At 53.4% G+C, this 26,802-nt stretch overlaps 1 protein-coding gene across 3 annotated transcripts in view; it reads left to right on the top strand.

Annotated features, from left to right (window-relative positions):
- Positions 1 to 25,831, top strand: part of LOC142024810 (butyrophilin subfamily 1 member A1-like) — a 48,860-nt gene extending 23,029 nt beyond the window's left edge. For 2 of the 3 annotated variants that reach the window (XM_075017057.1, XM_075017056.1), the window contains exons 4-13: positions 6,604 to 6,885; positions 7,985 to 8,101; positions 9,895 to 9,927; positions 10,021 to 10,053; positions 10,147 to 10,179; positions 10,273 to 10,305; positions 16,808 to 16,828; positions 16,931 to 16,957; positions 17,102 to 17,128; positions 23,567 to 25,830. In XM_075017057.1, the coding sequence (XP_074873158.1) occupies positions 6,604 to 6,885; positions 7,985 to 8,101; positions 9,895 to 9,927; positions 10,021 to 10,053; positions 10,147 to 10,179; positions 10,273 to 10,305; positions 16,808 to 16,828; positions 16,931 to 16,957; positions 17,102 to 17,128; positions 23,567 to 24,165 (1,205 nt within the window). In that variant the 3' untranslated portion in view covers positions 24,166 to 25,830. Of the gene's footprint in view, positions 1 to 6,603; positions 6,886 to 7,984; positions 8,102 to 9,894; positions 9,928 to 10,020; positions 10,054 to 10,146; positions 10,180 to 10,272; positions 10,306 to 16,807; positions 16,829 to 16,930; positions 16,958 to 17,101; positions 17,129 to 23,566 lie in introns of all 3 variants that reach the window. The other variant, XM_075017058.1, reaches the window with a different exon arrangement.
- The last annotated feature ends 971 nt before the right edge of the window (positions 25,832 to 26,802 follow it).

The raw sequence follows: 26,802 nt of genomic DNA, 5'->3' as shown, positions 1-26,802 counted from the left end.
GAGCTGAGGCAGGTATTCCAAAAGGCATCGGGGGAAACCATGTCTCCAGTGCTGCACCAAAGACCTGCCACTTCTATTAGGAGCTAGGCGCCATCCTCAGCAGTGGCCCCGCTTCCACCTGCAAGTGCCTGGTTCTTACTTTGGTGGGGCTGGAGACATCGGACACCAGGCTCAAACATGGTGACAAGGTCATGGTCAAGGAGGCGGAGGATGATTTGGAGCGCACAGCAGGGTTGCCAGTGACATGGCAAGAAAGCTTCTCTTTTTCAGAGATTCAGCCAGTCCAGCAGGTTGTCTCTGGTGTGCATGATGCAGGAAAGGAAAGCCCAGGCAACTGATCTTCTGAGGTCGTGCCGCTCCATTCTGTGCTGTTCAGCTCTTCTTTGGTCTGTGTATTGTAGAAGTGGATGAAGGGATACAAATCTGCAAGATTAGCTGTGTTGCAGTGGGCTCCACATTTCCCAGTGAAGAGAAGAAGTGTGGTACAGGAGTATGTTAATTCACACTGAGATTTCACAGGAACCCTCTAGAGATATGTACCAGCAGGTGAATTTTTCTGAAGGGATTGATGCTGTGTGTGAACTAATCATCACACTTTTTGGTACTGTTTCCCGTGCTAATGCTGACGAGGCCTTTCGGGGGATTCCTTTTCACACTGGCAGCACACCAGCACCAGCTAAGGAAATGACCGAGGCGTAGCGAGGAGGACGTGTTCCAGGCAGTGCTCCAGTCCTCAGGAGCAGAGAAAAGGGAAGGCAGGAAGTGGAGTGAAAGGGAAAGGCAGGAGAGAAAGTAAGGAGGACATCCTAAAGGGACAGGAGTGAGCCATTAATGTGATGGAGGAGCAAGCGGAGATGCTGAAATCCCTACTCACACTTCAGTTGGAGCATGTGCATGCTTGCCTTCCCCTGCTGCCAACGCAAAATGACTCTCCGTGCCCTCCACTAGTTCTGCTCACACATTCCTTACAACTTCCTGCATCTCTCTGTGCCCTGTTCACCCCATCCATTTGCACAACTTTCAGAAGGACAACTGGACTTACGCAGAGCTCTGAGAGTCTCCACTGCCCTTCCCTGTTATCTCCCTTCCCACCAATCCTTCTGTGTGTGTTAATTGTTGTTTAGTAAAAGCAGTCTCTGCAGGAGAACCACTCGTCATTTGCATCCTACTTGAAGTCATTGATGCTGGTAGAAATACCACAGAAGTAGTTTAATCTAGAATGTTGAGACCAAACAAGATAACTGAAATGAGTTAATCATGGCAGTGTGATGTATAATACATATTACTGTTGTTCATTGCTCAAATATTGCTTCAAAACCTCCCTGATTCTCCCAGTCCTTCCTTGTGCCCCTCTACTAGCAGTTGTCTCTGTTACTCAGATTCAGCACTCGTACGATTTGTGTCAGTGCTCCACCCCAGGGAAACTTTTTACCCTTGCCTTCACAAATATTATGGTGCACACAGCAGTCTGCCATGACCATGGGAATATTTTCCTCATTTATGGCTAAACTGCCACAAAGGCAGCACCAGCACACCCTTGATCTGCCAAAGGCTCATTCCAGGTCATGCTGCAGCTGATAGCCTTAGTGTCAAATCCTTGTCTACTGCTGTCCAGGTTTTCCATGTAAGGCTTCATGAGCCTTGGTAGAATGGGGAAGGCTCAGTTTCCCAGGCTCCTATAGGCCTGTCGGAATTCATCACTGGAATCATCTGGTGCAGAAAGAATGTACTTGTTTTTCAGTCACTTTCTGTATAGACCAGCATTCTTGATGACACAGTTTACAGGGTAAACATCTCTGATCCTGCACACTCTGGTCTGGCAACATCTATGGTCCAGCATAGTTTTAAGTAGCCAGATGCCCACTTCTCCTGGCTGTGGCCAAGTTTCCAGCAGTCCCATAAAGTTTCTTGACAGCCACCAGTCCTGACTCCCAGTGCCCTTTGCTGTTACTTAGCTCTACTTTTCCTCTAAATGTCTTTTAAGAGCCCAGGAAGCAGTGGAAGTGTTGGTAATGCTGCTAGACAACATTGATCCCCTATGGTTTGGCAAATTCTCTGGTTTAGCACCAGTCAAGTCCCGCGGGTGCCTGACTAGAGAGATTCAACCTGCAGTATACAGTAATCTCCTTGTTTGCTTCGATTCTATTCTCCCTTATTTATCTGTGTAGTCAAGTAAGCATCGATGGACATCCCTCCCCATCAGCCTTGGAGTGAGGACACATCCCCTGCTACCATGTGTCTGTAAAGGTTAATTCCCTTAATGAGAATTGAGCAGTCACTGGAGCTCAAGCCCTCTGGGAAGGGCAGAACATAAGTATCAGGGGCTTGGGCCCATAGGCAGGATGGAAGAGTCTGTTGCCTGTTGTCATGGCTGAGGCTGAGGCCAAGCAAACACAGGCCTCTTGACCTAAGATGGGTAAGTGGCCACCCACCTTTATCCTGTGGGTATCCTCCATCTTCCCAGGCTGCCCAGCTATTGGCAGTCCCAGCAGCTCTTCAGTGTCCTTGTTGGTTGGCAGCCCTGGCAGTGACTTTCAATCCTCAGTGCTACAGAGGACCCTCTTGGGCACAAGTCCCTGCAGAGAACGGGAGGCATCTGTCTCCTTTGCTGGCTCCTGCCCAAGTGAAATGAAGGCCCGTCTTTTAAACCTTGTGCCCCACCCCTCTGCTTCCAGTGGGGTGAGCATGGCTTTCCTGGCTCCACACACCAAGGGGGTATGTTGCAGTTCTTTTCTGTCTGGCCTAGCAGATGGCCATATCCCCTATGCTATGAGTCACTTTCATAACTGATGCCCTGTGTGACTTCTGTGGGTCAGGCTTTTTGTTTATTTCTGTTTTGCTTTTGTTCTGATTTTGATGAGAATGCATGTTGTATTTGTTATTTACATGCAACTTCAATGAAGTGCATGTTTTTGCATCATTTGATTGCATATGTTTTGTTTGTTATGGATTTACATTTTATATAAAGACAACCAAATCTGAGTTTTTAAAAACAGAATCCTGACAAGAGAAGGCTCCAGACAGCTGCCCCTTCTCTCCCACCCCATGGAGGATCTTCTGTGTTAAATTTCCAAACAGTGTAAGGCCTTCTCTGCACAGCAGCCACAATCAAAATAACAATCACTTTGACTTCACAGACTGGGATAAATTGAAGCCTCTTTTTCCACATTAAGTTCATTTCACTTCAGTGTAGCTCATCAGTAAAGGTGTGGCCTGCTGTAGAAGGCATTACCTTAACCCTGGATTTCCTTGTTATCTAAGCTCTAGTATTTTGTGGGTGTAGATGTATTTCCTGGCTCTCAGAGGAGTGAGAGTTTTTCGCTGTCGCCCTTGGCAGTCGTATATCATTATCATCAATAACCATGGGCTCAGCGCCCGTTGGTGTCTGATGTCTCTCTCACTATTGCCTTCCATCTTTCCCTGTCCAGTGCCGAGTGGCTTAGTTTCTGTAGACTAGCTCCGCACCAATCTACTACATCATCTACCCATTCTCTGTGGGGTCTGCCTCTCCTATTCGAACCTTCCATTATGCCGGATACCAGGGTCTTGATTTTTCGTTCGTCGTCCATTCTGCAAATGTGTCCAAATAGTTGTAGCTTCTGTTTTATAACCTTCTGCAGCAGGTTCTCTTTTGGCGTATCTTCTATATAATTCCTCATTGGTGACCTTCTGCATCCATCCTATTCTCAGAATCTTTCCATAACAACTCGTTTTGAATGCCAATATTCCTCTCTTCCAATCTTTCATTGTCACCCGTCTCACATCCGTACAACATGCTGCTGAATACACACGTTTTCAAAATGTTCAGCTTCATTCTTAAGCAAATCGCTTTGGTTTTCCAGATCTTATCCATCGCCTTCAAACTCGCTCTTGCTTTCGCTATTCTAGTCGCTATTTCCTTCTTCCAGTCTAGATCATACCTTATGTTGCTCCCCAGATATGTGAACTTCTCTTCAGTTTCTAGTTGAATACCATCCACACTAATCTTCCTTCCTATTTCCTTATCTGCAAATACCATTGTTTTTGTTTTATTGATGATCACAATCAGTCTGTACCACTTCTCTTCTTTGTTTAGTACCTGCACTGTTTTCGCTAGCTTCTCCTCGTCTTCCTCAATGATAACTATATCATCCGCGAACCTCAAGTTGTTAATTCTTTTCCTGTGCACAGATATCCCTTCTACCTCTTCCTTGATCTTGCCCGTCACTCTCTCCAGATGTGCGATGAAGATACTTGGCCATATTGGATCTCCTTGTCTCGTACCTCCACTTGTGTTAAACCAACTTCCTAACTCCCTGCATGTTTTCACCACTGCCTCCGCATTATCATTGATATACTCCAACAACCATATTAGTCTGCTATCCACTCCGTATGACTCCAACACCGCGCAAGTCACTTTCTGATCTACACTGTCAAATACCTTTTGAAAATCAACGAAGCGAGCGTGTACGTTTTTGTTCTTTCGTCAAGCTTTCTCTGCTATCAGTCTGAGTGCCAATATCTGCTATATGATACTTCTGTCTTTTCTGAAACCCACTTACTCATCTTCTATCTGTTCTCCTATCTGCGATCTTAATCTCTCAGTCAGTATGATCATCAGCACCTTACCTAGATGACTCGTTAGGGCAATCGTTCTGTAGTTCTTGCACTCCAATGTACTTCCTTTCTTAGTCATTTCACTGCTTTTTCTACTTCCTCCTTTGAAATATTCGTTTCATTCTCGATGCTCGGGGGAGATCTCTCTTTCAATTCTTCAGTGAGTCTCTTCTGAGTCACTCGGGTCCAACTGTTCTTTGTATAGATCAGTGCAATATCTCGTCCATCGCTGCACAATCTTCTCTCTGTTCATGAGCACTTCTTCGTTCTCATCTTTGATCGCCATCTGCTTCGGTTCCATTTCCTATTAATATTCCTAATTGTCTTATACACCTCCCTGCTCTTACACTCGCCGTAATACCTCTCGATATCTTCGCATTGCTCCTCTAACCATTTCTTCTTATCCTTTCTGGCTGCTTTCCTTACCTCTTTGCATTTCATTCTATATTGATGTTCTGCCATCTCAGACACATCTCTTCTGATCTTCAACGCTCTTTTCTCTTGAACCAACTTCAGTGTCTTCTGGGTAATCCACTTCTTATTGATCTTTTCTTCCTCTGGAACAGTCTGCTCAATTGCCTCTTCTATAGCAGTGACTATCCCTGCGACTCTCTTATGTAGCTCTTTCTCTGTGCCGATATTCTTATTCTTCTCTTCGAGCACTGCTCTGTATGCATTCCCTGTCTCTTCCTCACGTAGCCTCACCACATCTCTTCTTTTCTTACACTGTGTCTTACATTTTCTTTTGAGTTTTATCTTGATGTTTGCGACCACTAGACTGTGGTCTGAGTCTATATCCACTCCTTGGAAAGTTCGGCACTGCTGTACTGATGTTATCCATCTTCTTATCAAAATCCTATCTCTCATGTTCTTGGACTTCCCCTCATTCGATCACTAGGTCCACTTCCTACAGTCCTTTTGTTGGAATCTCATGTTGCAAATCACCATCTCATGCTCTGTAGCAAACTGTAACAGTTTCTCACCTGGTTCATTTCTTTCTCCACATCCAAACCTTCCCGTGACTCTCTCCCAACCTTCATTATCTGTTCCAATCTTCACGTTCCAATCTCCTTCGATGATCAGCACATCTTTCTTCGGTATCTCCCCCACCGTCTTTGTCAAGTCTTTATAAAATAGCTCAATCTCTTCCTCCGTCCTGTCTGACTTGGGTGCATACACCTGAATGACTGAGTCTGAAGAAGTGGGTCTATCCCATGAAAGCTCACCTAATAAACTATTTTGCTAGTCTTTAAAGTGCTACTTGACTGCTTTTTGTTCTGAATGACTGAGATGTTGAATGGTTTTTGCTTCGAATTGCACGACTATCATTCTTGCACTCACTGGTTTGTATCCTAATAATGCTCTTCTAGCTGTTTTGCTAAGAGGGAAACCAACTCCTGCTTTATGCTGCGTTTAGTTTCCTGACCAAATGACTTTGCAACCACATATCTCTCCTGATGCCGTCCAACGCATCTCTGCCGGTCCAAGTGTATCACATTGGTATCTCTCCATATCCTTCCGCAGCAGCTCTACGTTCCAGTTGCCCACAGTGTTCGGATGTTCCATGTTCCAATGGAGATGACATTGAACTCCCTAGTGTCTGGTTTTCCTTGTGAATTAATGTATGATTTGTCTGTAGGTAGAAGTGCCAGAGGTTTCATGAAATAGTGCAGACCCTGTATGCACAGTCTTAAAAGGTTTGCAAATAACTTACCTTAGTTTTACTTGAGTCGATTGCTTGAATTCAGAGTGTCTACACAGGGATTTGCACTGGATTTACTGAACCACTCAACTAAATTGGACCAAGTTTGTGCATACAACAGCCCCAACATTAAGATTAATTCTATCAGATTGGAACCCACCTAGTGTAACTAATCAAACACATGCATGAAATCACATTCAGGTCTCTGTTTAACAGGAAATGGCTTTTGATAACAGTATAATAAAGCTTTTGGCTCAACACTGGACACTGTAGAATTATCAGAAGTTTATTTATTTCTTCCGTAGGTTTGGGCCCTGCTCCTGTCATTTCTGTGGAGGGACATCAGGAGGGAGGGATCCGGCTGGTGTGTCGATCATCCGGATGGTACCCAGAGCCTGAGGCTGAGTGGAGAGATCACCAGGGGCAGCGCTTACCATCGGCCTCTGAAACTATCTCCCCCAAGGACAGCGGCCTGTTTCAAACAGAGATTGCCATTGTTATAGCAGAAGAGTCCAATCAGAAACTGTCCTGCTGTGTGAGGAACCACCGTGTCAACCAGGAGAAAGAGTCAGCGATTTCCTTAGCAGGTCAGTTGCCATCCGCGCTGTGTATAGATAGACTGAGATGCTGCAGACAGGAGCCGAGAGTACAGGTTGCACCTCCCTGGTCCAGCACCCTTGGGACCTGCATGGTCCCAAGCCAGGTGTTTTGCTCGACCAAGGGAGGTTAATGTCCTCTGATTCCCACTCCCTGGCTGCCCTTGTGGTCACAGATCCCGGCTCCCACTGGCTTCCCAGCCGTCTGAACCCATGTGGCTGCTGGCTCTGGCTCTGGCTGCAGCCCCAGCTTGCCCTCCTGCCTGGGCTCTCTGGTGCAGGAGCAATGTTGTCAAACCAGAACGTGCTGGTTTTAGGGGGTGCAGCCTGTATTTATCATCATGTCTCCTCGTTAGTAGCCTGAATCTTCAAGGTGCTGAGCATGTCTGGTAAAGTTCTGAGCAAACCCGCGTCTGTTTAGGGGTGGGATTTTCAGGTCGTGTTTGCAGACTAGCGGGCTCTGCAGCAAAGCGATCAGGATCAGGGCTGGTCCACTGGTCAATTCATGGCAATTTGGGGTGTAACTCTGCCTCTCACTGGCCTGCTGGGCACTGCTGCCTGCACCGACAGTTCTGTCTTGGGCTTCAGTCCACCCTGCTTTGAAACCCGAACTGATCAACATGCACCAGCGAAGTGTTCGATCACTACTGCAGGGTCCCTGCACCCAGGTAGTGCACAGCAGAGTAGTGCGAGGTACATTATTTTTTGTCAAATTCCAAATTTCTTGGTCCAGGAGGAGTTACAGTCCAGACTCCAGAGAATATCATAAGGTAAAATAAGTAAATAAAGAGTGTGGGGTGTATTCAAAAGTTTCTGGTCACCCACATTTGGTTCACACTCCACCTACTGTCTATCCCTGGCCTCGGGGATGTTCGAATTGACACCAGTTGGAGGTAGGTTTGGCACAGCAGAGTCCTCTCCTGTCCCCCTAACACGCCCCCGCCCATTGAGGAACCATGTTGGATTAATAACATAAAGGTGTCACATCTACCTGTGTATTTTCCTGTGTAGTCAGAGTCCCCACTGGCCCAGTGTCCTGCCTTCATGCTGCACATATTTGCTCCCAAGTCAAGGGCACTCTCTCTTGCAGAGCTGTTTTTCCCAAGGATCAATCCCTGGCTGGTGGCTCTGGCTGTGATCCTGCCTCTGCTGGCTGTTCTCATCTCCCTGGCCAGTTACTGCTTCTGGAGACAGCACAGAGCAAAAGGTGAAGTAAGGAGAGTCGGGCAGGCAGGAGGGTGAACGTGTGGGGGGCGAGAGAGATTAGTAGCGGCGTTGGGATTAGTGGGTTTTGATGTTGTTCGGAGGAGTTGCAGGCAGCAGGAGCTGGGCTGAGGGTGATGGGGGACCTGAATAAATTATGACTTTGTCTGAACTGAATCAAGTGGTTTCACCCCTCAGCTCTCACTGGAGAGTCCAACTGAATGTGAGTGTGAACTGTTCCCTGGGGATCAGCATTGCTGAGTGTGAAATGCTGTGCTGGGCCCAGTGGGCTGGGCTTGGAGCTGGTGTTGCCTGTATGCTGAGCACTTGGGTGGCCTCTCAGGTGAGAGTCAGGTGCCACGCAGCTGATTAGCAGAGTGCTCACAGTCACCAGCCTTTGTTGGTATGGGTGGTGCACATCCACTCACACCTTGGTGCACAGAACAAAATTTCTTCCACCCAGGGATGGAAAAAGTCAGCGGAAACAGTGCTTGGAGCACTAACATGTGGAACTTAAGTTCTTGCAGGAAGCCAGAAAGTGTAAGATGTGTTTCTTAGGGCCCAGCCCCACTCCCCCATTTGGCTTGCAGCTAGGAGCTGTGAGTGAGGAAAGCAGTGGCTGTGCCCATGCAAAGGTTAGGAGTTACCTGGGTTACACCTGCGACAGGAGTAGGACAATGAACTCTCTGCTGCAGCATAAGTGCTCAGATGCGGGTTTTTTAACTCACAGAGGCCAGAAATTGGCCTTTAGTGATCTGGGTGTTTATAGGGAGCTGGGGTTTGAAAGTTGGTTTAGGGGTCTGGATGCAATTTCTGTTTAACTTCATTGGCACCGAATATAGAAACTCCCTAAGGCAGCTGTGAAAGTCCTACCCAGAGGATTCTCTTTCCTGAAGCACTGTGAGCTTTATGTCAAAATGTACCACTGTCGGCAGGACTGGGAAGGGGAAGTGCCTGTTACAAGGATTTCCCCGTGAAGACGAAAGCAGGTAATTCAGAGGAGCAGAGAGGAGCTGTGCTTTGTGCCTGTGAACGGGGGAACTGGGTTTGGTACCTTTAGAATTGTCACCTATTCATCCTGTCAGCACCAGAATTGGACAGGTCTATTGGAGGCTTTACAAATACAGTATTTGGGTTGAGTCCAACTTTAGGTACCAGGACTCACTCATTTTGAGTGGTGTGTAAAGTTTGTGTCTGTGCCTAGAGAACCAGGTTGGGCTCATTTCCGAACACTAAGCACTCAGAACAATGAACTGTCACTGTCTTGGTCCCTGGACTTTTCGGGGAATTCTCCACCCCACCTGTACTGGTGAGCGCTGTGGCTTGCATTGCTGTAACACAAACACACATAGGAACTGCACAACTGATCGGGGATGCTGGTCAGTCTGGACACACGATGGTTTAGCTCAGGCTGTGCTGGGTACATGGCGGGGGACCTGTTTCTTCCTAGCTTTCACTTTCCCAAGGAGCATGTACCACCCACAAGGCTGGGAACTGGCCTGGGCTGGGGGTGCAGAGACCTCCACAGATGGACCTGACCACGTCTCTTCATTTGCCCATCTATTGCTTCTGTATTTCACAGCTACAGCAGAGCTGCATGAAACAGTAACGTAAACCTCACCATCAAGAAGATGCAATGAAATCTCACCTCTCACCCTTCTTGTTCTAGAGACTCTGCAATTTGAATGGGAGGGCTAGAAAGCTCAGTGTCTGGGCCAGTTACATGAACTGATGCAGGGGTGGTTGCCATAAATATGACTCTGTGCAATCTCACCTCTCCTGCTTTTCTTTTTCTAGAGACCCTGCTGTCTGAGCACAAGAGAGAGAAAGGTCAGTGTCTGGGCCACTTACATTAACTGATGCAGGGGTGATTGCCATAAATATGACTGTGAAATCTCACCTCTCCTGCTTTTCTTTTTCTAGAGACCCTGCTGTTTGAGCACAAGAGAGAGAAAGGTCAGTGTCTGGGCCAGTTACATTAACTGATGCAGGGGTGGTTGCCATAAATATGACTGTGAAATCTCACCTCTCCTGCTTTTCTTTTTCTAGAGACCCTGCTGTCTGAGCACAAGAGAGAGAAAGGTCAGTGTCTGGGCCAGTTATATTAACTGATGCAGGGGTGGTTGCCATAAACCCGACTGTGAAATCTTACCTCTCCTGCTTTTCTTTTTCTAGAGACCCTGCTGTCTGAGCACAGGAGAGAGAAAGGTCAGTGTCTGGACCACTTACAGTAACTGCTATTAAGTTATCCGTGTAAACATAACACACTTCTCAGCACAGTTCGGTGATGTGCAGCCTGTGGGTCCATGGGGCCCCTGCGACTGTGCTGAAGATTTCCAAAGGGGTCTGCATCTCTGTTCAAAGTTAGGGGTCTGGAAATGAGCAAAGGTTGAACCCATGGCCTTAGAGGCTGTGCTACAGCTCTGCCGCTGAAAGGAAGGCAGCGTGTCTGCTGTTAGCTGGCAGGAGAGAGCTCACCTGCCAGTCAGAAACTTCCATCCCCAACTAGCTGCAGCGGCTTTGGCAGCAGGAGGCTTTTCTGCTGACAAAGGGCTGTGGCACCAGTGCTTTCCATTGGCAAAATGTCTCTGGTTCGGGAGTGTGTGTTTTTCTTAACAACTCTGATTGACAAAAGTGCAAATAGTGACAAATTGTCCTGGGAAAGGTTTCAGTGTCACCATCCCAACCTCACCGTGCTGAGTGTGAGCAGCCAGCGTCACTGCCTGCAGACTCAGGCAGATCTCCCTGGGCTGGTGCACTGGCTACACCCAGATCACTTGCTCAGTGTCCTCCTCAGACCCAGAGAGGCTGCACACTTTTGTGTTGGGTTGAAGGCCCAGAGCAGTGTAACAGGCTCCAGCCGGGGGCAGACTCCTCCTCTGCAGGCAGAGCAGAAAACTGCTGCCGGCTGCCCTCTGAGATCCCCCTCAAGCCCTTTTGTAGCTCAGGGGTCTCAAACTTCAGTCCTGGCACCACTAATGGTCCACAGCCACCTTGCAAGTGGGCCGTGAGCTCAGGGATTCCCCCTGCCCCCAACAATGGAGAACCTGCACTGGCACTTCAGCCTTGGGCCCCGGCCCTGTGAGCTTAGAGCGCCAGCAGTGGCCTCCTGCTGGGGTGTGGGAGGCGTGTAAACAGCCCTGAGCCTGGCTGGATTCAGGTCATGGCGGGAGCAAGCAGCTCTGTGCACTGCCAGTGCCCCTCACCCCGCTAGGGGAGCAGCAGGCACAGATGTGCAGCCTGGAGGCTTTCCCCATTGCTCCCATTGGCTGCAGTTCTGGACTCACAACCAATAGGAACAGCGGGAGTCCATGCCTGGGACACGGTGCCTGGGAATAGCAGGGGGGTGTGATGCCAGGTAGGTGCTCCCCCATCCCCCTTGTGCCCAGACCCTGCACCTCCATCCTCCTGATGTACACCCCTCCCACTGAGCCCCTGCCTCCCAGCCCGTGTCTATACCCTCCCCCCACCAGACTGTGCTCCCCCCTTACTCCCACAGCCTCCCCTCCCCCCGCCAGACTGTGCTCCCCCCTCACTCCCACAGCCTCCCCTCCCCCCGCCAGACTTGCTACCCGTCTGCTCCTGCACGTGCCCACCCTGGCCAAAGCCCCGACCTCCAGCCTGCTCCTGCACCCACCCACCCTGGCCAAAGCACCAACCTCCAGCCTGCTCCTGCACCCACCCACCCTGGCCAAAGCCCCGACCTCCAGCCTGCTCCTGCACCCACCCACCCTGGCCAAATCCCCAACCTCCAGCCTGCTCCTGCACCCGCCCACCCTGGCCAAATCCCCAACCTCCAGCCTGCTCCTGCACCTGCCCACCCTGGCCAAAGCCCCGACCTCCAGCCTGCTCCTGCACCCACCCACCCTGGCCAAAGCCCCGACCTCCAGCCTGCTCCTGCACCCACCCACCCTGGCCAAAGCCCCGACCTCCAGCCTGCTCCTGCACCCACCCACCCTGGCCAAATCCCCAACCTCCAGCCTGCTCCTGCACCCACCCGCCCTGGCCAAATCCCCAACCTCCAGCCTGCTCCTGCACCCACCCACCCTGGCCAAATCCCCAACCTCCAGCCTGCTCCTGCACCCACCCACCCTGGCCAAAGCCCCAACCTCCAGCCTGCTCCTGCACCCACCCGCCCTGGCCAAAGCCCCAACCTCCAGCCTGCTCCAGCACCCTCCTCCTGCCATACACCCTCTGCCCAGCCCACAGCTGCACATTTCTCCCCTTCCCACCCTCAGTGCTCTCCTGCGCCGGCCCTTCTGGCCAGACACCCCCTGCAGCACTCAGCCTCCCTCCCCATTCCACTCCCAGGCACCGAACCCCTCGTTGCTGGCCTCATCCCAGAGGCCCACAAAATCTGACCTGGGACCCAAAGGCTACGTCTACACGTGAAGCCTACATCGAAGTAGCCTATTTCGATGTGGCGACATCGAAATAGGCTATTTCGATGAATAACGTCTACACGTCCTCCAGGGCTGGCAACGTCGATGTTCAACATCGACGTTGCGCAGCACCACATCGAAATAGGCGCAGCGAGGGAACATCTACACGCCACAGTAGCACACATCGAAATAAGGGTGCCAGGCACAGCTGCAGACAGGGTCACAGGGCGGACTCAACAGCCAGCCGCTCCCTTAAAGGGCCTCTCCCAGACACACTTGCACTAAACAGCACAAGATCCACAGAGCCGACAACGAGTTGCAGACGCTGTGCATGCAGCATGAATTCCCCGCTGCAGCAGCAGCAGCCAGAAGCCCTGGGCTAAGGGCTGCTGCACAGGGTGACCATAGAGCCCCGCACGGGCTGGAGTGACAGCGTCTCTCAACCCCCCAGCTGATGGCTGCCATGGAGGACCCCACAATTTCGACGTTGCGGGACGCGGATCGTCTACACGGTCCCTACTTCGACGTTGAACGTCGAAGTAGGGCGCTATTCCGATCCCCTCAAGAGGTTAGCGACTTCGACGTCTCGCTGCCTAACGTCGAAGTTAACTTCGAAATAGCGCCCGACGCGTGTAGCCGCGACGGGCGCTATTTCGAAGTTAGTGCCGCTACTTCGAAGTAGTGTGCACGTGTAGACACAGCTAAAGAGTTTCAGGCCTGTGGGAAGCCATGGACCTTGTTCTTCCCTCCCTCCTGTCCCTGCGTCCCCTCCCGTGAGGCTGGAGCACCAGGGAGTGAGGTGAATCAGTACTAGCCCACATCAGTAGAGAGGAGTGGCCCCCAACCCAAAAAAGATTCCCCACCCCTGCCATAAATAGAACATTGAAACCTGGTTTGGGGCACACATTAATATTTTACTTTAATTAAAAAGGAAGTTTGGTAGCCAACAGGATGAAGTTAAAGCTCTTACTCTGTTTAATCATTTTGCTGAACAATATTTCCTCTCTTACCGGTTATCTGTGTTTCCTTACGTTGTAACTCCAGTAACCCAATACGAGTATTTAGGTATTTAGAGGTAGGAGGAGGCATTTTTGTCATCTTGAGCGGGACACCGAAAGGTTTCCATGGAGCATGTTTGGCCCACAAGTTTGAGAACCACTGTTGCAGGGGTTATACAAGGAGATGGTCTGGGAACAAAGAGGATATGTCAGGGCAGGGCCACACATGCCAGCACTGCTGAGATTCTGGGCTGGGCTGCTGCTAACAGGCACCCAGGGAAAGGCTGCTGTAACTAAAGGCATCAGCTAAATGAGGAAAACTCACTGCCATCATGGAATGTGTAACTACAGGTTCACATGTTGCTTTCCTTTCATACAGCTCATGCTGTATCCAGCAGGGATCGCAATCACCACCACTTTCAAATGCCTCCAGCCCCCTTCCTTCCCCCTCCCCACTCCAAACACGTACTCTGGCTATTCACCCAACTGACCCAACAGGGTTCTGACCAGACTGGGGCTGGCCTGGGATGGGATGGGAGGGTGAGAACCCTGATGGCAGCAGCTGGCTGAAGAGTAAGCAAGAAGCCTGGCTCACTGAAGCGTGGCGAGGGACTGCTAACCCCGACTCCAACCACACCCTTACCCCTAAATCCTCTGCCTGAGATCACTGCCTCGGCCTGGGTCCTGAGGGATCAAATGGAGATTGCAGGGGCAGTCAGGCTTCTATACTTGTCACAAAGCCAGGAGGTTTCTGCCACTGATGTCTAGAACGTGCGTTCAAATGCTGGGGCTGATGTACCTGATTGTCAGTAGCTATCCTGGTGCAGACAGAGGGACAGGAACATCACTGAGTTCAGTTGGTGGGGGGGTCCCCTTCACTCAGGGGAAAGGGAAGGGAGACAGCCCCTTTAGCTTACTCAGGATTTCTATGTCCCCAGTACAACACTGGCCATGAAAGAGCTCAGCCGAGCGCCCCAGTGTGTGTGTTGCTTTCTGCCGGTAGAACAATGACTCCAACGAATTTGCAATAATAGAATTAAATCTTCTGCCTTGTAACTCCCCTGTGCTGTCATTCACTTCCAGCCGCACGCCGAGCTGTGAGGCCCCTGTGTTCATGCACTGGAAGGGAGAATCCCAGATTTTATAACAAGTAGACCCTGTAATGGGGAGAACTCGCCAGTGTAGCATCTCTAGCTGGTGGCATGGGAATCAGCTCACCCAGCTTCCGAGAGCCTTCTTCTGGCCCGCAGCTCACCTTCCATTCAGACCCACGTCCTTCCCTGACCACAGAGCCTGGCTCTCTGCTACTGCCTCACTCTGGGGTCCTCCCCTCCCAGGGACCCTCAAGCCCCTTTTCCTCACTTTGTCTCAGTGACCCACGGATAGTCTTCATCTAGCCCTTACCTCCGGGGCACACTGCAGTGTGAAGTGGCTGCTCGTATGGGCAGAGAGGTGGCCTAGAGCTCGCCTGATCAGAATGCCCCCGGCTCACCTGCCCTTCCCCAGTGCTGCTCTGTCCACAATACCCAGCTCCAGCAAACAGGTAGACGCCCCTCCAGCCAGGGCTGGAGCCGAGAGCGTGTTCACCCTGGCCAGCCATCTCTTTTATACGGCCCGCCTGGGCTCGGACTGGGGCGACCATCCGTCCCGTTTTCAGCGGGACAGCCCTGTAATTCGGGTGCCATTCTGATTTATTTTGCACAAGGAGCTAACTGCCCCGTATTTCACAGGGTTCATTGGCCTCCCCCACCTAAGGGAGCTGGGAGCCAGAGTGCGCGGTAACTCCGCTGCTGCCGGGTTTCCGCCAGCGGGGGCTGGAGCTGAGCCGGGGCTGCTGGAGTTGTAGCGGGAGCTGCGGAGGGTGTGAACTGGGGCTTCAGTGTGTTGGATCCAGGGCCTGGGTGTCAGGGGTTAGAGCGGGAGCCGGGAGTGGAGTCAGAGCCATGGGGGGTTGAGGGGGCTGTGGAGGTTGGAGCAGGAGCCCAGGGCGGGGGAGGTGGGATTGCAGTGGGGCTACTGGAGCCGGGGACAGGGACGGGGATGGGGACGGCGGGAGGCAGAGCTGGAGCTATGGCGGGTTTGAACCAGGCTGCGGAGGTTGGAGCAGGGGCCGGAGCAGGGGTCGGGGGTGTGGAGCAGGGCTGCCAGAGCTGGGGCCAGGGCCCGGGGGGCTGGAGCCGCAGCCTCGGGGGTTGAGTGTGGGGGTTGACTGTGCAGTGGTGGGGGCTGCCACCCACAGCTCGGGGAAGCCAGGAGTTTCACTGGTGGGGCAGCAGCCCTGTTCCCGGTGCCCCAGATAGGGCGACCATCCGTCCTGCTTTGGCAAGGATGGGGGTCATTCCCTATGTCCTGTATTTGGCCAGGGGAGATGTGGTCCCCCAGCTCTGACTGGCCGCCACAAGACTTCCCTGGTTGATTCCCGGGACAACCCTTGCCCATGGTCTGTTTTAACCTGTCTTCACCAGTGCAGATCAACCGCCCTGTCACAGACCCCCATGGGAGATGTTCAGAGCTCTCCCTGGCTATGTCTACACGTGCACGCTACATCGAAGTAGCTAATTTCGAAGTAGCGACATCGAAATAGGCTATTTCGATGAATAGCGTCTACACGTCCTCCAGGGCCGGCAACGTCGATGTTCAACTTCGACGTTGCGCAGCCCAACATCGAAATAGGCACAGCGAGGGAACGTCTACACGCCAAAGTAGCACACATCGAAATAAGGGTGCCAGGCACAGCTGCAGACAGGGTCACAGGGCAGACTCAACAGCAAGTCGCTCCCTTAAAGGGCCCCTCCCAGACACACTTTTATTAAACAGTGCAAGATACACAGAGCCGAGAACTAGTTGCAGACCCTGGGCATGCAGCATGGGTCCCCAGCTGCCGCAGCAGCAACCAGAAGCCCTGGGCTAAGGGCTGCTGCACACGGTGACCACAGAGCCCCGCAAGGGCTGGAGAGAGAGTATCTCTCAACCCCCCAGCTGATGGCCACCATGGAGGACCCCGCTATTTCGATGTTGCGGGACGCTGATCGTCTACACGTTCCCTACTTCGATGTTGAACGTCGAAGTAGGGCGCTATTCCCATCCCCTCATGGGGTTAGCGACTTCGACATCTCGCCGCCTAACGGCGATTTCAACTTCGAAATAGCGCCCAACACGTGTAGCCGTGACGGGCGCTATTTCGAAGTTGGCGCCGCTACTTCGAAGTAGCGTGCACGTGTAGACGCAGCCCCTATGAACCGAGAGTCAATGTGGGTTGGGTGGGATCTTACTGAACAGCCTCTTTATTCTTTTCACACATTCACTTGTTTCTCGTTTCTTTGCTTTTAGAGAAGCTGCAGGGTGAACTCGGTAAGTCGTCTTTTATTGCTAATGTAAACCTGGCTACAAACTTGTCTCCTATTTGAGGTGTCCGTGTTCAAGTCTCACCTCTCGGTCTGTGTTTGGTTGCAGAGTGGAGAAGAGCCTTATTAAATGCAGGTAAATAAATACGCATTTTCCCCAATTGACAGTTACCGTGTGGATTATATGTTTGCTGTTGTTATAAACTTTATTAAAAGAGTTTTCTGTTCAACAAGTCTGTGCTCAGGGCAATTTTCACCTCCCATATTTGCTTCATTTCAGGTTGGGAGAAAGTCCGACAATACGCAGGTAACTGTGCTGTAAACTCCACTGAAATGTGATCTGTCAATCCGCACCCCCTAGTCCCTGAAAGCTCTCTGCTCCTTGGCATTAGAAAAGTGCTTAGTAGTGAAAGATTATTTTCGATGGCTTCACCTTCTCAGGCACCTGGGTGCTGCCCGATACACTTCATCTCATGTGCCCTTAGTAGGCATTGAACGGCTGAACCCTCCCCTCCCCACAGCAGGGTCTGCACACCATGAAACGTGCAATTTCCCTCTACGATAACATGAAGGGTTAAGAGCTGTTCAGTGTCTCTATTGAGCTGGGTGAGGAGGGTCCCCGCTGCTGGGGCAGATGGTTCAATAAGGGTGACCCTATCAACCCTTAACACACAGCCACGTAGGACACTGGACAGCTGGAGCAGCCGGGGGTGTGATGCCTTAGCTACATGCTCAGTGTGGATTTCCCCACCCCCACCCCAGGCTGCTCTCAGCAGGGACATTCCCAGGTGGAGGTGAGACCTGGGACCAGGCTGGGGTTGGCCACATGCGGCTCCAGAGCCACATGTGGCTCTTTAAGGAGTCAGTTGCAGATCCCGGTGCTGCTGCTGCCGACTCCTTTTGTGGCTCCTGGCCCGGCCGCACTGAAATAATGGATCTAAATTTAATTGGTTTAACGGCCGGCAGGAGATACTCAGCCAGGAAACCAATTACATCGAGTGCCAGTATTTCAGTGGCTGCGGATGGGAGAAGTGCTAAGCCTGCAGGAGAGCTGGGGGGAGGGGAGGCCGAGTCTGCCCCCGCTGGAGCCCCACAGCCCTGCTGAAAGGAGGGGGAGAGGGGCAGGAGGTGGGGTCGGGGGGGCTATTGGTGGATGGAGCAGCAGCAGTGCAGGGAGCTGGAGGAGATCATGGGCCTGGGGGATAAAGCCTGAGGATGGGGGAGGATTTGGAGCTGAGTGGGGTTAATCCTGGGGATGGGGGGTGGAGGAGGGTAGGGTTGGAGCTAGGAGGAGTTAATCTTCGGGCTTGGGGCTGAGAGGGGTTAAGCCTGGAGATGGGGGCCAGTTTGTGGGGCAAGGGGGCAGAATCTGGGAATGGGGGGTGGTGTTTGGAGGGTTGATTCAAACATTGCCCCTTCCCACTTAAGAGCCTGTCCCCAGACACATGATTTGCCTTGTCCTCGTTTGCTCTCCAGTCTAGGGGTGAAACTAACGTAAACTTTCTAACTGGTACCGATACCTGCTGTTCTCAAAATAGGGGTGATAACGTCAAACCCCCCCATACATTGCACAGGGGCCCAGTGTTCCTGTAGGCTCCCCTGCATGGGACAAGGGGCCTGCTCCAGCCCCCGGCTCCTTGGTCTGGAGGATTAGTGGGGGGCCTGGTGCCCCTGAGCTCATGTGAAGCTGGGTGTGAGGGCTGCTGCAAAAGTCTCAGCTCTGGGCACGAAAATACAAGGGAGCGTGCACAAAGTGCTGAACCAATTTCAAAGACAATAGAGGCCTTAATTGTCTTCCAACCTGGATCTGTTCTTTATGCACACTCCCTTGCATTTCCCAGCACAGAGCTGGGGCTTTCCCAGCAAGGGGCCAGAGGAAATACTGCAGATGCCTGTGACCAAACTCCCAGCTGTGCAGGGCAGGAGGGGCAGGGCTGAGCTCCCAGTGAAAATCGGATCATGTGCCACTTTTGGCACCCATGCTGGGGTTGCCAGCCCTGGTCAAAGGGGCTCCTAAAATCTTGCCAGGTGTGGAGAAATGAGCCGGGCAGCGTTCCCCTTCATTCAGCGCACAAAGCAGGGGTCACCCAAAGAGGTTAGTAGGCAGTGAGCTTCAAACAAACACGACGGCCTCTCTTCACACCACACGGAGGCAACCTGCAGAACGCTCTGCCCGGGCTGTTGTGAAGGCCAAGAGCTTAACATGGCTCAAACAAGCACTAGAGCGAGACGTGTGTGTGGAGCGCAGGTCCGTACATGGCTGTTAGCCAGGCTGGGCAGGGATGCAAACCCCTTTTGTCCCCAGCCTCCCTGCACCAGGAGCTGGGAGTGGATGACAGGGCATGGATGAGAAGACAGTTCCCTGTTCTGTCCATTCCCTCTGAAGCAGCTGCAGTAGCCAGGGCTGGAAGGCAGGACACTGGGGAAGATGGACCATTGGTCTTGCCCAATATGGCCATTTTTGCAAACTATTTAATTATACGAATGAAAAGGTTTAGTGGAAAAACTCCCCTAGATAACGACCTCTGGGGACAGGGAGGGTGTGCAAGAACAGTCCTGCCAAATGATGCGTTTTGAAACTCTTGGGCTATAAGGAAACGTGTTTATGGGCTTCCCAGTCACAGACCTAGTGTGCTGGAGCGCAGCCACTGGAACATTGTCCAACACACACGTGTCCTGGCTGCTGTTTGTTGTGCCACCGTTCACTCCCCTGCTCCGTCCCCAATGGCCTTGAACCCTCCTGCTGCTGCCACCTGCCCCAGTGACCCCTGCGAGTCTTGAGGTTCCACCAGCTCCCAGTCATATCAGCTGCGGAGGGGAACTGCTGGTGCTGCTGGGCTGTGTGCCAGAGACCCTGTCCTGCAGCTGGGCTGAGCACTTACACCTGTCCAGCAGGGACCTCAGCTCCAGCGGTCACTGAACAAACCCAGCGACTCCCTGGGGCCTGATCAGCTCCGTCTGTACCCAGGGGAGAGGGGCAGGTCAGACAGTGCCTGTGAGTGTCAGCAAAACCCCCGCGCCCCCATCTCCCTCCTCACTAGGACACGGCCCCCACCCCTCCTGCTGCAGGGGTGCAGCTCAGTGGGATGACCAGAGCTCCCTTTGCGGTGGCAGAGGCGCTGGGGCTCAGCCTGGCCGGCCCCAGCACTGATTAGCGCTGAGGGATCCCCTCACTCAGGCCGGCTCAGTTCAGCTCTGCTGCCCGTTACCCGCACAAGGAGACGACATTTCCTGACCCCATCAGTACCGCAGCGATGTGTGACCCGGCACCAGCCAGACTGGCTCCCTGGCAGCACAGCTCCGTCTGCTGGGTCCCAGCAGGGCAGGAGGGTTCCTGGACGTCCATTCTGGGCCTGGCGCCTCCCCCAGGCCGGGCTCCTCAGGAGCGGTGAGGGGAGAGCTCCCTCCCCCCTGCTCACCCCCATCGTCTGCCAGGGGCAGGTCGGCCGATGCACCGACCCAACCGCCCGACACTGGCACAGACACCAGCCGGGTGAGAGCCCCTCTGGGTCCCCCGTCTCCCCCGTCTGCGTCCCCGGCACAAGGGTTTTCTCCTGCTCTGTGACAGGGTCTGACCCAGCCAATTTCCATTCACGTTTCCAGCCCGCCACTGAACAGGCAGCGCTGCCTGGGGCTGGGGGTGAGGGGAGTCGGGGGGTGTGGGAGGTATAACCCAACTGGGGGGTCTAGGAAATCCCTGTGGGAACCTGCCCCTCCCATCACTGCCCTTCCCCCCTCCCCCATCACCTGCTGCTCCCCACTACCCTTCACCCCTCCCCATCACCTGCCCCTCCCCTCTCTACCTTCACTCCTCGCTTCACCTGCCCCTCCCTTCTCCACCTCCACCCCTCCCCTTCACCTGCCCCTCCCTTCTCCCCTTCACCCTCCCCATCACCTGCCCCTCCATTCTCCACCTTCATCCCTTTCCTTCACCTGCCCCCTCCCCTTCACCCACCCTCTTCACCTGCCCCTCCCCTCTCCACCACCTGCCCCTCCCTTTTCCCCTTCACCCTCCCCATAACCTGCCCCTCTCTGTTCCACCTTCACCCCTCCCCATCAGCTGCCCTTCCACTCTGCCCTTCACGCTCCTTTTTCACCTGCCCCTCCCCTCTCCACCTTCACCCCTTCCCATCACCTCCCCCTCCTCTTTTCCCTTCACCCCTCCCTATCACCTGCCCCTCCCTTCTCTATTTCACCCCTCCATCACCTGCCCCTCCCCTCTCCCTTTAACCCTTCCCCTTCACCCCTCCCCTTCACCTGCCCCTTCCCTCTCCACCTTCACCCCTCCCCTTCACCTGCCCCTCCCCTCTCCACCTTCCCCCCTCCCCATCACCTGCCCCTCCCCTCTGCCCTTCACCCTCCCTCTTCACCTGCCCCTCCCATCTCCACCTTCACCCCCATCACCTGCCCCTTCCTTCTCCCCTTCACCTCTCTCCCATCACCTGCCCCTCTCCTCACCACCTTCACCCCTCCGTCTTCATCTGCCCCTCCTCTCTCCCCTTCACCCCTCCCTCTTCACCTGCCCCTCCCCTCTCCACCTTCACCCCCCCATCACCTGACCCTCCCCCTCCACCTTCACTCCTCTCTTCACCTGCCCCTCCCCTCTGCCCTTCACCCTCCCTCTTCACCTCCCCCCTCCTCTTCACCTGCCCCTCCCCACTCCACATTCACCCCTCCCCTACACCTTCTCCTCCCATCTCCACCTTCACCCCTCTCCATCACCTGCCCCTCCCTTCTCCCTTTCACCCCTCCCCATCACCTGCCCCTCCCTTCTCCCCTTCACCCCTCCCTTCACCTGCCCCTCCCTTCTCCCCTTCACCCCTCCCCATCACCTGCCCCTCCCTTCTCCCCTTCACCCCTCCCTTCACCTGCCCCTCCCTTCTCCCCTTCACCCCTCCCCATCACCTGCCTCTCCCTTCTCCCCTTCACCCCTCCTCTTCACCTGCCCATCCCCTCTCCACCTTCCCCCCTCTTCATCACCTGACCCTCCCCTCTGCCCTTCACCCTCCCTCTTCACCTCCCCCCCTCCACCTTCACCCTTCCTCTTCACCTGCCCTTCCCCTTCCACCTCCAAACCTCCCCTACACCTTCTCCTCCCATCTCCACCTTCATCCCTCTCCATCACCTGCCCCTCCCTTCTCCCCTTCACCCCTCCCCATCACCGGACACTTCCCTTTCCCCTTCACACCTCCCCATCACCTGACCCTCCCTTTTCCCCTTCACCCCTCCCTTCACATGCCCCTCCCCTCTGCCCTTCACCCCTCCTCTTCACCTGCCCCTCCCCTCTCCACCTTCCCCCCCTTCATCACCTGACCCTCCCCTCTGCCCTTCACCCCTCCCCTTCACCTTCCCCTCCCCTCTCCACCTTCACCCCTCCCCTTCCCCTGCCCCTCCCTTCTCCCCTTCACCCCTCCCCTCTCCCCTTCACCTCTCCCCCATCACCTGCCCGTCCCCTCTCCATCTTCACCCCTCCCCATCAGCTGCCCCTCCCTTCTCTCCTTCACCCTTCCCCATCACCTGCCTCCCTCCTCTCCCCTTCACCCCCATCTACCCCTCCCCTTCACCCCCCATCCTACCCCTCCCTTCTCCCATTCACCCCTCCCCTTCATCTGCCCCTCCCCTCTGCCCCTCACCATCCCTTTTCACCTCCCCTCCCCACCTTCACTCCTCCTCTTCACCTGCCCGTCCCTTCTCCCCTTCACCCCCAATCACTTGTTCCTCCCCCTCCTCTTCATCCCTCCCCTTCACCTGCCCTTCCCCTCTCCACCTTCACCCCCCATCACCTGCCCCTTCCCTCTCCCCTCACCCCTTCTTTTCACCTGCCCCCCCTTCACCCTCCCTCTTCACCTGCCCCTCCCTTCTGCACCTGCTCCTCCCCTCTCCACCACCTGCCCCTCCCTTCTCCCTTTCAACCCTCCCCATCACCTGCCCCTCTCTTCTCCACCTGCACCCCTCCCCTTCACCTGCCCCCCTCCCCTTCACCTGACCCTCCTTTCTCCCCTTCACCTGACCCTCCCTTCTCCCCTTCACCCCTCTCCACCACCTGACCCTCCCTTCTCCCCTTTACCCCCCCATCATCTGCCCCTCCCTTCTTCACCTTCACCACTTCCCCTCACCTGCCCCCCTCCCCTTCACCCTCCCTTTTCACCTGCCCCTTCCCTCTCCACCACCTGCCCCTCCCTTCTCCCCTTCACCCTCCCCATCACCTGCCCCCCTCCACCTTCACCCCTCCCCATCACCTGCTCCTCGCTTCTCCCCTTCACCCCCATCACCTGCCCCTCCCTTCTTCACCTTCACCACTTCCCTTCACCTGGCCCTCCCCTCTCCATGTTCACCCCCCATCACCTGCCCCTTCCTTCTCCCCTTCACCCCTCCCCTTCACCTGCCCCTCCCCTCCCCACCTTCACCCCTCCGTCTTCATCTGTCCCTCCCCTCACCACCTTCACCCCTCCCCTACACCTTCTCCTCCCATCTCCACCTTCACCCCTCTCCATCACCTGCCCCTCCCTTCTCCCCTTCACTCCCTCCCCATCACCTGCCCCTCCCCTCTCCTCTCCAACTGTCAGCCGGTCCCTGCCCCTCCCCCGCTTTCTCTGCCCTCCCCCCTCAGTGTCTCCTCTCAGGCAGAGGGGCCGTGACCCCCCCTCAGACAACACCCCCAGAGTGATCACTGGGGCGCAGGTTCATTTGCCTCTGACCCCAGGGACCAGCCCTGCCCCCGCACTGACTCTGTGACTCTCCCCAGTGGACGTGACTCTGGATCCAGACACGGCAAATCCCCGACTCGCCCTGTCTGAGGATCGGAAACGTGTGAGAGACGGAGGCACATGGCAGAGTCTGCCCGACAACCCCGAGAGATTTGAGAACTATATCGATGTGCTGGGCGCGGAGCGGCTCACGGGCGGGAGGAGTTACTGGGAGGTGGAGGTGGGAGACAAGACTGGGTGGGAGCTGGGGGTGTGCAGGGAATCTGTGCGCAGGAAGTGGTGGCTCACACGAACACCTGGGAACGGCTACTGGGCCGTGCGGCTGTGGGACGGGGAATACTCGACCTGCACCTCCCCACTGACCCCCCTCCCCGTGAGCACCAGGCCCGGCCGGGTGGGGATTTTCCTGGACTATGAGGCGGGCGAGGTCTCATTTTACAATGTGACTGACGGGTCTCATCTCTTCACTTTCACCGACACCTTCTCCGGGCCCCTCCGCCCTTTCTTCTGTCCTGGCCTCAACACTGGGGGGACAAACGCGGCTCCCCTGATAATCTGCCCCGTCCCAGTGCAGCCGCAGGGAATCTCTGTCCCTGACAGGGACCCTGCGGCACAGACTGGCCCCTCCCAGCGCTGACACCCCCCAGCCCGGCTCCCATGGGCACATCTAAGGGCATCACCCCCCTGCCCCCACCCCCGTCAGTGCCCAGGCCTGTGCGCTGTGGGGGGAGGGAGTCAGGGGAGCAGCTGCAGGGCTGTGGGGGGCAGGGAAGTGTGGGAAATGTGTGAATTGTTCCCCCCACCCCCAGCTCCGCTTCCAGCTCCCTGGGTGTGACTCAAAGGCAGGTCAGTAAAGGGCAGAGCCTGATGCTCCTGCCCCCACCCCTCCCGCACCCCAACCTCCTGCCTCAGGTCACCAGCCCCTCCAGCCGCACCCCACACACCAGCCCCTCTGCATCCCCCCTCCCCTCGGTCATAACTCCCTGCCGCACCCCGCACCCCTCCCCCACACTGGGTGCTCGCGAACAGGGTACGTGCTAACAGGAGGGAGTTTTGAGAGGCTCTCCTGGAGGAGGAGAAGGAAGGAGCAAAGTAAAGCACCTTGGGGTAAGTGGCTGCTTATATTTGGGGGTTTGGGCTTGTGTGTGTTTGTTTGTTTGGAGTTTGGAGTGCTGAGCTGAGTGTTTGTTTGAAAGGCCGTGTGCTCAGGCAGGCAGTTGGAAGCTGTGAGTCTTGATTAGGTTTGAATCGAAACACCGTGTGCTGATTGGCTGAGCTGTAGGCAGAGGGAGGAGCTATCAGGGAGGCCGAGCACTTAAACCCCGCTAGTAAGCGACCAGGGAGCTTTGCGACCGGGTGCTCGCGAACAGGGTGCGTACTAACAGGAGGGAGTTTTGAGAGGGGAGTTTGGAGGGAGCCAGTGACTTCTATTGCCCTTAAACTTTAAATCCTTTATAACAACCTCTATGTGAAACATTTAATTAACCCTCATATATAATTAGAGTAGGAAATGGAGGCAGAAGCCCAGCAGCAGAGTGGGGGCTATCCTGTTTATTGTGTCGAGTGCAGCATGTATGACTACCTACCCTGTGGGTGGGTGGCGTATGTGTGCGTGCGATGCAAGGAGCTCCTGGCCGTCAGAGACCGAGTGCGTGCTTTGGAGGCCAGGGTGGCTGAACTGGAGGAGCTAAGGAAGGCAGAGGTGTTTGTTGATGAGACTTTCCGGGACATTTTCGGAAAGACAGAACAGGTCGTGCGGGTGGCGGAGTGGTACTATATGTGAAGGATAATATAGAATCAAATGAAGTAAAAATCCTAAAGGAATCAAAATGTCCCATAGAATCATTATGGATAACAATTCATTCCTCTAATATGAATATGGCATTAGGAATATACTACCGACCACCTAACCAGGACAGTGATAGTGATGCTGAAATGTTAAGGGAGATTAGAGAGGCTATCAAAATAAAAAACACAGTAATAATAGGAGATTTCAATTATCCCCATATTGATTGGGTGCATGTCACCTCAGGACGGGATTCAGAGATTAAATTTCTTGATGCCTTAAATGACTGCTTCTTGGAGCAGCTAGTACAGGAACCCACAAGGGGAGAGTCAATTCTCGATCTAGTCTTGACTGGAACGCAGGATCTGGTCCAAGAGGTAACTGTTACTGGACCGCTTGGAAATAGTGACCACAATATAATAACTTTTAATATTCCTGTGTTGGGAAGAACACCGCAGCGGTCAAACACTCTGGCATTTAATTTCAAAAAGGGGAATTACACTAAAATGAGGAAGCTAGTTAAACAGAAACTAAAAGGTAGAGTAATTAAACTAAAATCCCTGGAAGCTGCATGGAAACTGTTTAAAGACACCATACTAGAGGCCCAACTTAAATGTATACCCCAAATAAAAAAACACAGTAAGAGACCTAACAAAGAACCACCATGGCTAAACAGCCATGTTAAAAAGGCAGTGAGAGAGAAAAGGGCAGCTTTTAAAAAGTGGAAGTCAAATCCTAGTGAGGAAAATAGAAAGGAACAAAAACACTCCCAAATTAAGTGTCATAATGTAGTAAGAAAAGCCAAAAAAGATTTTGAGGAACAGCTAGCCAAAAATTCAAAAAACGATAGTAAAATGTTTTTTAAATACATTAGAAGCAGGAAGCCCGCTAAAAAAGCAGTGGGGCCCTTGGATGATAAAGATATAAAAGGAGCGATCAAGGAAGACAGTGCCATTGCGGAGCGATTAAATGATTTCTTTGCTTCAGTCTTCACGGCTGAGGATGTTACAGAGGTTCCTAAATCTGAGCCAGCCTTTTTAGGTGACAAATCTGAGGAACTCACTCAGATTGAAGTGACATTAGAGGAGGTTCTGGAGTTAATTGATAAGCTGAAGAGTAACAAGTCTCCAGGACCAGATGGCATTCACCCAAGGGTTCTGAAAGAACTCAAATGTGAAATTGCGGAGTTATTAACAGTGGTTTGTAACCTATCCTTTAAATCCACTTTGGTACCAAATGACTGGAAGACGGCCAATATAACGCCAATATTTAAAAAAGGCTCTAGAGGAGACCCTGGCAATTATAGACCGATAAGTTTAACATCAGTACCAGGCAAATTAGTAGAAACACTAGTAAAGAATAAAATTGCAAGGCACGTAGAAGAGCACGAATTGTTGGGCAAAAGTCAGCATGGTTTCTGCAGAGGGAAGTCGTGTCTAACTAATCTGTTAGAATTCTTTGAAGAGGTTAATAAACATGCGGACAAGG

Source organism: Carettochelys insculpta, chromosome 22, assembly GCF_033958435.1.
Source record: "Carettochelys insculpta isolate YL-2023 chromosome 22, ASM3395843v1, whole genome shotgun sequence".
Taxonomy (NCBI): domain Eukaryota; kingdom Metazoa; phylum Chordata; order Testudines; family Carettochelyidae; genus Carettochelys; species Carettochelys insculpta.
Note: the sequence above shows the minus strand (reverse complement) of the source record. Positions and strands in the feature narration are given on the sequence as shown.